Consider the following 14,693-nt stretch of genomic DNA (forward strand, 5'->3'; position numbering starts at 1 on the left):
AGGACCAGTGGTCAGGGATGATGGGAATTGTAGTCCTGAAACATCTGGAGGGCAGAGTTTGGCCATGCCTGCAAGCAGCTAACAATCTCCTTTTCCCTTCCTCCCCCACAACAAACACTCTGTGAGGTGAGTGAGGCTGAGAGACTTCAGAGAAGTGTGACTACCCCAAGGTCACCCAGCAGCTGCATGTGGAGGAGCGGGGAATCAAACCCAGTTCACCAGATTACGACTCCACCTGTGATGGCCTGGGATTCGGACTCGGAGGCTGAACCTGAGGGATCCCAGCCTGCACAGGATTCCCCGCCTCCAGAACCAGCTGAGCCGGGGCTGGGGCATGAGCCTGAAGGGTCCTCACCTGTGCTGGATCCTCAGGTGCAGGCATCAGCTGAGTCTGCTCTGAGGTGATGGAGGACCCATTGCCTGCAGGTGCTCCACTCTCAGCTCCGTCAGGGGAAGCTGAGGTTGCCTCTGGGTCCGGTAACCCTCCAGCCTCTCCTGAGCTGCAGAGGCTCAGGGCAGAGAGGCGGAGGGAACTAAGTTCCCGCAGGAGGAGTGCTCGCCTCCAGGCCAGGAGAGGCGAGTCACCAGAGGATCGGGGCCACCCTATGCCTCGGGGCAGATAAAAGCCGACCAGCCCCAGACCCAAGTTGCAGGAGCAACATTGTTGGTTGCTAGTTCCTGCCTGAACCCTGTCCTGCTTTTCTGCCAGAGTTCATGACTTCACCCGGCTCCCTGCCCTGCACCCAGCTTCAGCGATTATGGACTGCCTCCACGTTGCAGCTTTGACCATGGACCGGACTTGGACCTCGCCTCTCGGGTAACCCATGGGACCAGCACACCACCATTCGTAACCACCACACCATGCTGGCTCTCAGAGGAGAGAGAGGAGTTATTATTTTTTTCAATTTGTTATAATAATAATAATAATAATAATAATAATAATTAATAATTAATAATAATAAATTTTTATTTATACCCTGCCCTTCCCAGCCAAGACCGGGGTCAGGGCAGCTAACAACCAATAATAAAAACAAGTTGATTAAAATACAATTTAAAAGAATTAAGATACAACATTAAAACAATTAGGGAGCAATCTCTTCATAGGAGGAGAAAGGAAAAGAAAGAGGGGGAGGGAATCAAAGTGATTCTAAGCCAAAGGCCAGGTGGAACAACTCTGTCTTACAGGCCCTGCGGAAAGAGATATCAGATCCTGCAGGGCCCTGGTCTGAAGAGACAGAACGTTCTACCAGGCCGGAGCCAGTGTTGAGAAGGCCCTGGCTCTGGTTGAGGCTAATCTAACTTCCTTAGGGCCCGGGACCTCTAGGGTGTTGCTATATATGGACCTTGAGGCTCTCCGTGGGGCATACCGGGAGAGGCAGTCCCGTAGGTACGAGGGTCCTAGGCTGTGAAGGGCTTTAAAGGTCAAAACCAGCACCTTAAATCTGACCCTGTACTCCCCCGGGAGCCAGTGCAGCTGGAAAAGCACTGGGTGAATATGCTCCCATGGCAGAGACCCCATGAGGAGCCTCGCTGCAGCATTCTGCACCCGCTGGAGTTTCTGGGACAGCTTCAAGGGCAGCCCCGTGTAGATCAATTCCCAATACTCTTATACCCTTTTACAAGTCCAAGTCCCCTGGAAAATTCCTGGGGATGCCCGAGGGAAGGTGACTTTTCGGAGACAGGGGCCACGGCGTCACCTAGCAGGAAGCTTACCAATCCACTCCACCGTGGGCTCTGGGCTCCCGGTAGCGATGCAGCGGAACTCGGCCGCTTGTCCTGGCTGGACGCTCAGCTGCGAGGGCTCAATGGTGGCCATGGGGTGCACCGCGGGTCCAGCTAAATTGGGGAGAAGAAAGTTCAAGGTGGCTCTGGGAAGCCGGGGTGGGGAGTCCATGCCAGTGGCAATTTCAGAACACGAATTGAGAAAGGCTCATGTGCCCTCAAGACCCCGCAGAATCAGGAAAGGAACCGAGCCATGCAGGAGCAAATGGATGTCACCCTAGACATGAAGCATGCATTAGGGGCACCTGCCCCACTGATGACTGTAGCGCAGGGTGTATAAAACAGGAGAGTCAACATCCCGTCACCCATGCCATCAAAACCCATGCAGAAGAGGAGGAGAAAGAGGTGGAAAGGACTCCAGCGTGAGGGTATGAAACCGAAACCTTGCAGCGATGGACAATGGGGCATGCAAGTGGGGCCCAAAACCGACTTACAGGGCCTGTGGCCTTCCACCACTTCTACAGGTCCGTAGAACATCTGGGTCTTAGACGGAGCTGCGGGCGAGGGAGAGGGACGTGAAAACCAGGCCCAGGGAGGATGAGGGCCTAGCCAATGGCAAGGACCCCCGGGCACCCAAGGCACCGTTTTCCAGAGCTGGAGATCCTTGCCCAGTGGATCAGAAATGGATTGTCCCTGGAGATGTACCATATTGTCCTGAATATAAGCCACACCTTTTCCCCCCCAAATTCCGACCGTGAAAAGTTAAAGTGCGGCTTAAATTCATGACCTTACAAAAACTGGCTTTTACGGTCACGCTGTAGGGTTTCCTTCTACATTTGCCATTTATTGGTGTGAATGCCTGCGGAATTTTAAGGGAGATGCTTATATTCGGATATTGTCTTTCTTTTCTCCTCCCCCTTCTTGAATTTTAAAGGTGCGGCTTATTTGCGGGTGCGGCTTGTATTCGGGCCAATATGGTATGTTGGGGGCAGAACAAGGGACCCTCTGCATGCAAAGCAGCAGCTCTGCCACAGAGCTACTGCCTCACACTAAAACTAAAGAAAGCCTCTGGTCCCCGTGGTACTGAGAAAGTCAGGAACAGGATCTAAGTTAAGGTCCACCTAGCTCAGTATTGTCTACACTGGTTGGCAGCAGCTCTCCAGGTTTTCAGATGGGGATCCTTTCCCCCAACCTGGAGAAGCAGCCCAGGACTGAACGTGGGACCTTCTGCATGCCAAGCAACTGCTCTAGAACTGAGCCATAATCCCTTCCCTTCAGACCCGGGACCGCAGGGAGCGGTCTTCTACGGAGCCCCTCCAGCTCAGTATCGTCTGCACTGACTGGCAGAGGCTCTCCTGGCTTCCGAGCAGGAGAAAGGAGGTGAATGGACCTCTCTGATCCCACCGCCTGAACCCCCAACTCCCATTACCCCCAAGAAGCAACAGGTGGGAGCCATCTTTCGTGACATTTTGGCAGAGACGAGCGTGCTCAGTTGCCGTGTGCCCAGGGCTACGAGAGCAGCCTGTGGCCAGGTGGGCAAGCGTTGGGTGTCGGTGTTAAGCTACGATCCGGCTGTGCCTGCAGCCTTGGAGCACCCTGAGCATGCGGCCCCCTTTCTCCGTCCCTACCTTGCACGTAGAGGGTGGCGACCCCTTCGTCCATGTCGAACATGTTGGACCCTGTGCAGACATAGATCCCGGCATCCTCTGGTTGGACGTTGCGTATGGTGAGGATCCCGTTGAAGTCCATGGCCCGGCTGGGCAGCTTCCCATTGTTCTGGCGTGTCCATACCAGGGTGTAGGCAGGAGACTGGGGGTGGGCAGCCAGGGGAGGAGAGAGTTGGGACTCCAAAGACAGGCAGCTTTTCAGCAGGTTGTGTTACCTCTCTACCAGCCTCCTCCCCCCCACCCCAGCTTTTGACACCAGAGATGTGAGTAATAAATTAAACGATGATAATGAGAATAATAGTAATGATGACGATAAAAAGAATAACAATGCACATTTGTTTTTAATGTGCACTTTCATACAAAAATTTGTTTTTTCAACATGCAACATGTATACAGACATTTCTTTCAATATGTTGTATGAAATTTGTATGTCGCTTGATTATAAGAAAACCTCTACAAGTGGTTTAAGAAAAATATGGAAGGAAATATTAGAACTCTCCATTGGAAACATAAACAGGTATGTAAGAATATTCAATATATTTTTCTTTAAAAAGGTAAAGGACCCCTGGACGATTAAGCCCAGTCAAAGGCAATTATGGGGTTGTGGAGCTCATCTCACTTTCAGGCTGAGGGAGCGGGCGTTTGTCCACAGACAGCTTTCTGGATCATGTGGCCAGCAGGACTAAACCGCTTCTGGCACAACGGGACATCGTGACGGAAACCAGAGCGCATGAAAACACCATTTAACTTCCTGCTGCAGAGCTACATATTTATCTATTTGCACAGGCGTGCTTTTGAAGTGCTAGGCTGGCAGGAGCTGGGGCAGGGCAACGGGAGCTCACCCCGTCACGGGGATTCGAACTGCCAACCTTCCGATCGGCAAGCCCAAGAGGCTCAGTGGTTTAGACCACAGAGCCAAATCAATGGTAGCTAATAAGAACTAAAACACACATAAAGTTTGACGTGTCTGGAGAGGTTTGCCTGAAAAAAAATGCTTTTAGCAGGTGCCAAAAAGGGCACAGCAAAGGCATCTGCCTGATGTCAATAGGCAGGGAATTGCAAAGTGCTATCACATTAAAAAGCTGATTTCTTGTTAGAATTCCTGATCTATGATTGCAGTCATGGGATTGCTGTCTATCACATGACAGTATATGTTTTGACTCCACAGAGTGGGAAGTGACAGAGACAGGATGTTTGTGTTACTGTGTTCCGTGAAGTGGGACTTCTGTCCTTTGTCCTATTTCTCTTTGTCATCTGATGCTAGAGAGAGAGGGAGCCATGTTGCAGTGCTCCGTGTGTGTTTATATGTAAATAAAGTAGATTAGCCAAAATGCTGAGTTGCTGAGGTCTGTTACGCAAGCTGCAAAGACTCCGCAGATCCCTAAGTGTGCCGATGTCTGTTGGCATCGGTTGCTGTGATGTTCGGGCAGAAGAAAGATTTTTAAGCTCCCGAACGAACGACCAGGAGGGAGAGAACATGCCAGTCGTGCATGTGTCTCTACCAGGATCCTACTCGAGTGTAGGACGAGCTCCTGACAATTCTTACAAGTGCGGAATGAGGATTGAGTGGTTAAATGAGGAAGGGTGAGAACCGTGTATGCCACCTGGAGCTCTTTGAAGCAAAAGGTGGGATGTACAGGAACGCAAGGAAGCAAATGAGCACACAAAGGCCGAAGGAGCTCACCTTGCTCTTGGCTGTGCAGACAAAGGTGACGTCTCCCCCTGGCTTCACGCTCTGTACCTTCTGCTCCTCCACGGTCACTGTGATGGGCTTGCTGGGGCCTTCTGCAGAAGCAGAGAGAGATGTGCCAAAGACTCCCTCGTGGCCTTCTCCTTGCCAAGATCCGTGGCCTTCCTTGGATGCTGTCCTGCTTCCTCTCCCCAGCCCTGTTTCCAGAATCCTCTCCCCAAGGAAATGTGCCAGGTGCCATCGCTGGCAACTTGCCTATTTTCCCCAGCCTTTGGCAGCAAAGGGAGCCTCGGACGTGGTCCGTTTAGTGGGGTGGGAGGGGAGGAGTTATGCCCTCTCAACTCCTGCGGCTCCCATCAATTGGCACCCACCCCTTCCTGCCCCAATCTCAAGCTCTGCACCTTTGCAAGCTCCTCCCGGCAAAGGAAGTTCACTCCTAGCAAGAAGGTGTGTCTCACCTGTGACGACCACCTCAGCACGGCTGGCATTGCTGAACTGCGGGTTCCGGCATGTGCAGATGTAGACGCCGGCTTCGGAGGGCTGGATGTTGGGGAAGTGGAGCTCCAGCCCTGGGGAGGAAATGAAGGGAGATGGAGACGAGCTTGGAAGGTTTCCCAAGGGTCATCTAGTCCAACCCCCCTGCAGGCCCTCCTTTTTTCTATTATTATTAGTAGTAGTAGTCGTCGTCGTAGTAGTAGTAATCATATCTGAAGGCGCCCTGTTTAGGGAAGTTTTTAATGTTTGACGACTTATCATGTTTTTAATATTCTGTTGTGAGCAGCTCAGAGTGGCTAGGAAAACCCAACCAGATGGGCAGGGTATAAACAAATTATTATTATAATTATACATAAATAAGAATAAAAATGTGCACCCCACCACTGAGACCGTTCCATTGTAACTATCTAACCTCCCAAAATTTCAACACCTCCTGCGATGGTTAGACCCCTTTCCGTTTTAACAGTACAAATTCTACAAGCACCTTCCACATCTTCTTGAAATCATTTCTCCTGCATATTCCCCGTCTTACCTTAATGTCACATGTCAATTTATCATTCAAAGCTATATCCCACACCTCTTTATACCATTCTTCCATTTTATATTCTGCTTGCCCCTTCCACTTCCTAGCTATCATAATGCGTGCAGCTGTCAATAAATTAATTTGTGAGTAAGTCCTTCCTAGCCTGCAAACCTTCCACCCCATTGTAAATGGATAAAAATGCTACCTCTGGACTTTCAGTCAGCTTTAACCCAGTGATTTCTGTTATCTCCTTAAACATCCTTTCCCAGAAAAATTGTACATAATTTACAGAAGGCTGTCTTTGGGAGGGAGTCTGTGCGTAAGTGTTACGGTGGTAAGGAGGGGACACACACTACAATTCTCCACTGAGGCAGCGTATGAATGAAGGTAGCCATCTTCCTTTTAAGCAAGACCGAGCAGCTCAGAATTTATTCATTTACCAAGCCAGGAGAAAGTTTCCACCCTCCCCCTGAAATCCTGATGGTAACTGTCAGGCTGCTGCCAGTGACTCCCGGCTGGTTGCCCGGGAACGTACAAAGACAAGGGAATGTTTCTTGCCGTCCACTTTTTATTCCGTATCTACAGAGAGAGGCTATAGAACCTAGCCTCTTGGATAATGGCGTTGTCCTGAGTGAATCTCCACCCCCCATCTCTCCCACTTCCTCATTCGTCACTTCTATGGGTGCTGCTATGTGACCTCAGCCTTTGAGCTCTTTGCTCCCCTACTTTCAAGGTTCGCCGGGTTCTGGGAGGGGAAGTCTGGAATACTGTTTCCATTAGCTGTCGCCCCCCTGGCGTTTCCTCTTCCACCTCCTCCCCTCACATTATTTCCCAACTTTCCCCCTCATCTGCCTCTGAGTGGCAACCTCCCTCATACTCCTGTTGTGAATCTAAACTGTCGCCCTCTTCCTCCACTCTGGAAGAGTCAAACTGGGGATGCTGTTTCAACCATTCCTCCTCTGCCCAGTCCCTGACAGTAACCCACCTTGCTGCCTGCGTTGGGTGGTGCTGGGCACGGGGCGCCCGTCTTCACGGGACCAGTAGAAATAGTGCGGTGGAGCCCCGCTGACGTGGCAACGCAGGGTCACCTCGCTGCCTTGCGAGACGGTGGTCCGCGGAGGGTGGACTTGCACGACGAGGCCTGGCTGGTCTGGAGTACCTGCGGAGTTGAGAAAGGCTCAGATTAGGGCAGACGAAATGATGGAAGGGATGGGGCTGTCAGAATTCCTGCTCCATGATTGCAGTCATGGGATTGTTGTCTTTCACATGACGGTATATGTTTTGACTCCACAAAGCGGGAAGCGACGGAGACAGGATGTTTGTGTTACCGTGTTCCATGAAGTGGGACTATTGTCCTTTGTTCTTTTTCTCTTTGCTGTCTGATGCTAGAGAGAGAGGGAGCCATGTTGCAGTGCTCCGTGTGTGTTTATATGTAAATAAAGTAGATTAGCCAAAATGCTGAGTTGCTGAGGTCTGTCACGCACAAACTCTGCGGATCCCTAAGTGTGCCGATGTCTGTTGGCATTGGTCGCTGTGATGTTCGGGCAGAAGAAAGCTTTTGAAGCTCCCGAACGAATGACCAGGAGGGAGGGAACATGCCAGTCGGGCATGTGTCTCTGCCAGGGTCCTACTCAAGTGTACGCTGAACTCCTGACAAGGGCGACCATTCTAGGAAGAAAGGTTTAGGGATAGAAAGGTATGCAAAGATGCATGCCCAGGGGAAAGTGGAGAAAGAAAAGATTTTTCCCAAAAGAAAAACTGTAATTCTAATTCTTTTGGGAATTATAGGGACAGAAACGTAAAGAGAAAAAAGGTTCTTTCGATCATATGTGGTGGTCTTGTAGTAAGGTTAAAGCTTACTGGGAAATGATATATAATGAAATGAAAAGGATGTTTAAAATAACCTTTGTTTAAAAAAACCAGAAGCTTTTCTATTGGGAATTATAGGGAGAGAACTACCTAAACTTTATAGAAACTTATTCATGTATACTACTACTGTACAGCAGCAAGAATGTTACTCCCCCCAAAAATGGAAGGAAGTCACAGCAAAGGAAGAATGGATACAAAAACTTATGGCATATGCAGAAATGGCAAAACTTACTGGAAAAATAAGAAATCAAGATAACAAACTTTTTATAAAATAATGGAAATGGTTTATGGAATATTTACAGATAAACTGCAAACAGATAAGAACATTGGCAGGATTATTGTAATAACCTGCATTTTCGTAAGAGTATATATTTAAAGTAGATGAATAAATGAGCAAATTGAGTTAATTTGGATATGCAGAAGGTATTAAAAATAAAATCAAGGAACCACAGAAAGAGGGAGAAGGAAGTCAAGTTTTGAAATGCTGAAATGATTGTAAAATTAGTGAAATGTATAAACCTGAGAAGCATAAATATATATTTTTTTAAAGAGAAAGAAAAGGTTTCTCACCCCACCCCTCTCTCTCAGAATATAAGAACTTGAGTTGAGCCAAAAAGGTTAAATAAGAAGATATGATGCTACGTAATGTGATTACAGTGGACGCTCGGGTTGCGAACGTGATCCGTGCGGGATGAATGTACGCAACCCACAGCATTCGCAACCTGCATCTGCGCGGGTTGCAATTCGGTGCTTCTGCACATGCGCAAAGTGTGATTTAGCGCTTCTGCGCATGAGCGACAGCCAAAACCAGGAAGTAACCAGTTCTGGTACATCCAGGTTTCGGCAGGTCCGTAACCTGAAAAAAGGCAACCTGAAGCGTCTGTAACCCGAGGTATGACTGTATATGTAAATCTAATAAAAATTATTATAAAAAACAAACAAACAGAACACAAGAACTTGCAGACATCTGATGAAGCTGAGTTTTGGAAGGTTCGAGGAGGATACAGGGAAGTCCTTCCTCCTGCAGTGCAGAGTTAAACTACGGAACTTGCCTACACAGGAACCAGGGAGGACCACCAGCTTACATGACTCTAAAAGAGCATGGGGCAAATTCATGGAGAAAAAGGTTACCAATGGCTATGAACCATGATGGCTATCCACGGTTGAAACAAGCAGTGCTTCCGACTCTTGGCTGCTCGAAACTGCAGTGCAGAATCAAAGGATAATGGAATCGGAGCGCTGGAAGGGGTCCTGAGGGTCATCTGGTCCAACCCGCTGCAATGCAGGAATCTCAGCTAAAGCATCCCTGCTTGTGGGTTTCTCACAGGCTTCTGGTTGGCCATTATGAGAACAGGAAGCTGGGCCACATATGCTACTGGCCTGACCTGGCGGGCTCCTCTATCTATACACAGCAACCCTTCGCTGCTGGCAGTGTGGTGTGTGCAGTGTGTGTGTGTGTGTGTGTGTGTGTGTGTCTGTGTATTAAGGCAGAGGCCAGCTGGCGGACTTCGTACTCACCCAGGGACACACACTTCTGCCCACGGATATTGGGGTTTCCTGTGTAACCTGGAGCACACCTGAGAAGGAAGCAAGAGAGAGAGAGACAGGTGAGAGTCACACCTCTGGGAAAGAGACCAGTCAGTGGCCCTAACAGCCCTAACAGCGGTGACAGAAGAGTTATTGAGAGTTAGGTGTTGGAAAAACGCCCTGGGAAGGCTGCAAAGTCTCCGGAGCGTTCCCCAGTGGCCCTCTCTGGCTGTAAATCTTCTTCAGTCCAGAGAAGCCAGTAATAAGCGACCCTTCTCGCCTGAAAAGAGCACGCCAGCCTTCTGGTATATCATAGCAGAAGAAAGACTCAATCGTAGTTCTAAAACTGTGGGATGTGAAACACAAGAGCAGTCAAGTACAACATTCCTAGAGTGAACTTGTTTACACATGGAGAGGAAAGTTTGTCCAGCCAGCAGGTAAACTTCCTGTTTCCTTCTGGGACAGGCTTCCTCTGCATGTGACTAGAGGTGGGTGTGGCCTCACCTGTGCAGGTAATGACAAAAGCACAGGGCAGGGCAGCCATCTCTCTCTTTTTGACTACAGGCATCGAAGAAGCAACATCTGCTTAGCCAAAGATGCCCTCTTGGCTTCCAGCCAAGAAAGGACAAAGGGACTGTCTTCTTATGAGATGGTTTCCAGGTACCGTATTTTTCGCCCCATAGGACGCACTTTTTCCTCTCCAAAAATGAAGGGGAAATGTGTGTGCGTCCTATGGGGCGAATGCAGGCTTTCGCTGAAGCCTGGAGAGCGAGAGGCATCGGTGCGCACCGACCCCTCTCGCTCTCCAGGTTTCAGGAAGCTATCCGCAAGCCTTGCAAGCCCGGTGGGAGTTCCCGCGGGCTCACAAGGCTTGCGGGCAGCAGCCTGCAGCCCTGGCGAGTGTCCGCAAGCCTTGCGCGCCCAGCAGAAGGTCCCGCCGAGCGCACGAGGCTTGGGGCGGCAGCCTGTCACCCGAAGCACGGGGAGCCCTCCAGAGGGCTCCCCGTGCTTCGGGCGAGTGTCCGCAAGCCTTGCGCGCCCAGCAGGTCCCGCCGAGCGCACGAGGCTTGGGGCGGCAGCCTGTCGCCCAAAGCACGGGGAGCCCTCCGGAGGGCTCCCCGTGCTTCGGGCGAGTGTCCGCAAGCCTTGCACGCCCGGCAGGAGGTCCCGCTGGGTGCGCGAGGCTTGGGGCGGCAGCCAGCAGCCCGAAGCACGCAGAGCCCTCCAGAGGGTGCCCCGTGCTTCGGGCAGGTGTGCACAAGGCTTGGGGCGGCAGCCGCGGCGGGGGGGGGGAATAATTTTTTTTTATTCATTTCCCCCCCCCAAAAAAAAACGAGGTGCGTCCTATGGGCCGGTGCGCCCTATAGGACGAAAAATACGGTAAATGTTACTTTTCTAAGCTAAGTCTGGGATTCTGGGATCCTATTGTGAATAGAATGATATGTGAGTAAACTCTTTTTATACTTTTGTAGAAGACTGTGTTGTGTCTTATCTTTTATGAGGGAGTAAGGGGGAAATACCAGAACAGTTGGTATTTTGGTTGGTAGTTGGTATTGGGATGCGGGTGGTGCTGTGGGTTAAACCACAGAGCCTAGGACTTGCCAATCAGAAGGCTGGCGGTTCGAATCCCCACGACGGGGTGAGCTCCCATTGCTCCGTCCCTGCTCCTGCCAACCTAGCAATTCAAAAGCACATCAAAGTGCAAGTAGATAAATAGGTACCGCTCGGGCGGGAAGGTAAACGGTGTTTCGATGCGCTGCTCTGGTTCGCCAGAAGCGGCTTAGTCATGCTGGCCACATGACTATACGCCGGCTCCCTCGGCCAATGAAGCGAGATGAGCGCCGCAACCCCAGAGTCGGCCACGACCGGACCTAATGGTCAGGGGTCCCTTTACCTTTTACCAGAATAGTTATTGTAGAGGCTTTAGCGAGCCTGAGCAAATGTATCCGCTGCAAGTTTAAAAAGGGGAATGTTACTCTGCTAAATTGTGAACTTGTTAACACAAGTTGGAAAGGCTATTAGCAGACAACATATCCTCTCCTGCATCCCTGAACATTCCCTCAAAAACTACTTTATTTACAGTCTTATATACAGAGACTCCATCAGTACGCCTGTGCTCTCTGAACACCAGTACAGAACCTCAACACACACAGAAGCGAAACCAACTTCCAATAGTACTCAGAAAGAAGAGATAATACAGACTTCCTTTCTCACGCTCTCTCAGACACTCATATGATGTATACAAATCATAGTACCACTCACTGTAGCAGCTCGGATAGATAAAAATTCTAACATTAGGGCAGATCCACAACCAAAAGGGCTACTGAGCTACATCCCTGCCCGTCTGCCGGGCAGTTGGATACTCACTGCTCACAGTATTGGCCGGTGTAGCCCGGCTCACAGGCTGTGCAGCGGTAGCCTCCACCCCCCAGGCTCTCACACGTCCTTGAGAACCTGGAAAAAATAAATAAAGTAAGGAAGAACAGTCAGGAGGTTTAAAGGATATCAGAAGAGTCCATCTAACCCGGCCAAACAGATGCCCCTCAGCAGGGAAGCCCCTGTTATAAGAATTTTAAGGTCCCAAATATAGAATATTCATAAATGCACACATATCTAAATATATGAACCATGTGTCTCAAATAGTACGAGAGGGCAATCCTGAAGCCATTTTGACTCTCCCAATGACCTCAAATATTCCTCTGCAGTAAGAGAGGCAAATGGGGAAAGCCTTCCCATTGTCTTTTTGCTTGCAAATACTGTCTTAAGGGTGTATTTGTGTATGAATAGGGTGAACCTGTGACCTGGATTCAGGAACTAAAATATTAAGAATCATAAAAGAATGGCCGGGCTGCCCAGGTAAAGCAATCAGTGACCACTGTCAGGTATCCAGGCAAACAGGATTTCTGCTGAAGACTGTCTCCTTCTGTGATGTATGTTATGTTTTTTGGGGGGTGGTCTCTGGCTATAGGGTAGGCAATTTCAAAAGTCGCTGTTAGGGTTCCAAGGGGTTGCTCGAGAGCAAGCAAGCAAATGCCTCTCTGCTCGGCTGTGAAGCCTTGCTTTTGATGCCAAAATAAACTTTATCTGTCCAGAGTGCCACTCTCCCGTGGCTGGATCATTCACTGGCCGAATCCGTGAGTGGGCGGTCCTTAAACCTTAAACCTTCCCCAGCAGAGTAGTTTCTTGATGCCCAGTCTGCGCCTCCCCTCTCAGCACGAAAGCTTACTAGGCAAGGAGGGCGTGGGTAATGGAGGACCTCTCTCCTCCCTGCTTTGCCCAGGCAAGGTGTCCTGGCACTGCCTCGCCTCCTCCGAGCCCTGAAGCTCCTCTCCACTGGAGGTGTGGTTACTCTCCTCCGCTGAGGAGGAGCTGCTTCCCACGATCTTTGGGGGCTCTCTGTAATCCATCCGGCTTCTCCCCTCTCCCCCCTGAGCCGATGGCAGTTCCCTGACAGTCTATATAAGCACCCTGGGTCCCTCCTCCCTCCTGCATGTGGTGAGTGGGGAGCCTGTTGCAACAGTTGAATAAAGATCAGGCTTACTAACTGCTTAGCTTCTCAACATTCTCTCGTGGGCCTCTGTTATTTTCTCCTACTGATAGGGAACCCACTTAAGGGCTCTGGAATAGCTTGTAAGGGAAAGGGAGCAGGTTTTCTTATAACACCCTCAAGCAGGACCCAAGCAGTAATGCTCTCCCCATTTGAGATTTCCAGGGACTAGAATTTGAAGGTAGACTGCCCCTGGATAGGGAGAGACCATCTATCTAGGTGCCCCCATGGGAAGAGAAAATAAGAAAAGCCCTGTTGAATCAGACCCATCTTAGTCCAGCATCCTGCTCTCACGGGGGCCAACCAGCTGCCTCAATAGGAAGCCCAAAAAACAGAGCATAGTCATTGTGGCTACTAACCCTTGATAGCTTTTTGGGGTATATATATATTTTTTTCAATTTTCTGTTTTACAATTCAAAGTACTCATTTTTACATCCTTGAAATATCCGTGACTTCCTTTTTTTCTCTTTCCACGGTTCATTTTACATATCATAAATCCCTGCATATTTTACAGAAACTGCACCATTCTGAATGCCATTATTGCATCCATCACAGCTTATTTACACTGTTGAATTTCTCTTAATGCTGCCAGCGTTTTCAGCTGTACACAATGATTTCCCATATATTCAATAAACGTTTCCCAATCACCTCTAAACGTATGTTCTTCTTGTTCTCTTATACTATATTTCAGGTCTGCAAGCTGCGCATATTCCGTCACCTTAAGTTGCCATTCTTCTTTGGCTGGGACCTCGCTCTTTTTCCATTTTTGGGCTAACAAAACCCAGGCCACAGTAGTGGCATACATAAATAACCTTTTTTGACACCTGGGAATGTCAGTCTGAATTATCTCCAACAGAAAGGACTCTGGGTTTTTTGGGGAAAGTACTTTTAAACTTTTTTTTCAATTCATTACGGACCCCTTCCCAATACTCTTTTGTAACCCTTGACAGCTTTATCCACCCGGAGTGGCTAGCTAAAGCAGATTCGCTCCCCCTGCCCACAAATCCACATCCACTGCCAGCCCATCCTGAAACGCAATCTAACACCCATCTACTCAGTCTCTCTCTCTCTCAATGAGCCAAAATCGTACTGGTTTTCCGGATCCGTCAGCGGACAGGCGCAGGGCTGGCAGTCCTCTGGGGTGCCAGCAGTAGCGTCTCCATAGAATCCGGGTGCACACTTCTCACAGAACTCCCCAGCAGCATGATGAAGGCAGCTCTGGGAAGGGCAAATCATTTAATGTGTCAACACGAGTAAAAGTTATTAAAATTACTTGAAGAAACATGGTTCCAACAATAACACTTGGCTGTGTTTAGACTGATTTTGCAGACAGAGGTATCCCAAGATGGAGACAAATAATTAAATACAGATCAAAGATAGAAATGGCTGAATTGAAACCGCAAAGAGTGGACAGAAGATCAACAAACCAACAAATTAAAAATGGGATTCAACCCAGTACGAGGGACTTTGTGAGCAGAACACCCTGATACTGGTTTGAATCAACTAAATACTGCTTTTTGTTTGATAGGCAGTTTTAGTTTTGTTAATTTTTTTGTTTTATCGTTGTGCATTTTTCTTTTTTTCTTTTCTCTCTCTCTTTTCATTTCTTTTATATAATACACACTTATTCTAGATGTTTGACAATTTGATTAT

At 49.1% G+C, this 14,693-nt stretch overlaps 1 protein-coding gene across 18 annotated transcripts in view; it reads right to left on the reverse strand.

The window, feature by feature from the left end:
* HSPG2 (heparan sulfate proteoglycan 2) overlaps nucleotides 1-14,693 on the reverse strand; it is a 230,749-nt gene that overhangs the window by 72,232 nt on the left and 143,824 nt on the right. For 16 of the 18 annotated variants that reach the window (XM_081017900.1, XM_081017915.1, XM_081017911.1 and 13 more), the window contains 9 exons: nucleotides 14,131-14,258; nucleotides 11,861-11,947; nucleotides 9,485-9,543; nucleotides 7,083-7,256; nucleotides 5,538-5,648; nucleotides 5,074-5,174; nucleotides 3,351-3,531; nucleotides 2,217-2,276; nucleotides 1,714-1,836 (listed from right to left, as the gene is read on the reverse strand). In XM_081017900.1, coding sequence (XP_080874026.1) covers nucleotides 1,714-1,836; nucleotides 2,217-2,276; nucleotides 3,351-3,531; nucleotides 5,074-5,174; nucleotides 5,538-5,648; nucleotides 7,083-7,256; nucleotides 9,485-9,543; nucleotides 11,861-11,947; nucleotides 14,131-14,258 — 1,024 coding nt within the window. The remainder of the gene's footprint in view (nucleotides 1-1,713; nucleotides 1,837-2,216; nucleotides 2,277-3,350; nucleotides 3,532-5,073; nucleotides 5,175-5,537; nucleotides 5,649-7,082; nucleotides 7,257-9,484; nucleotides 9,544-11,860; nucleotides 11,948-14,130; nucleotides 14,259-14,693) is intronic. The other 2 variants (XM_081017913.1, XM_081017907.1) reach the window with 1 other exon arrangement.

Source organism: Podarcis pityusensis (assembly GCF_964106645.2).
Source record: "Podarcis pityusensis genome assembly, chromosome: 8".
Taxonomy (NCBI): domain Eukaryota; kingdom Metazoa; phylum Chordata; class Lepidosauria; order Squamata; family Lacertidae; genus Podarcis; species Podarcis pityusensis.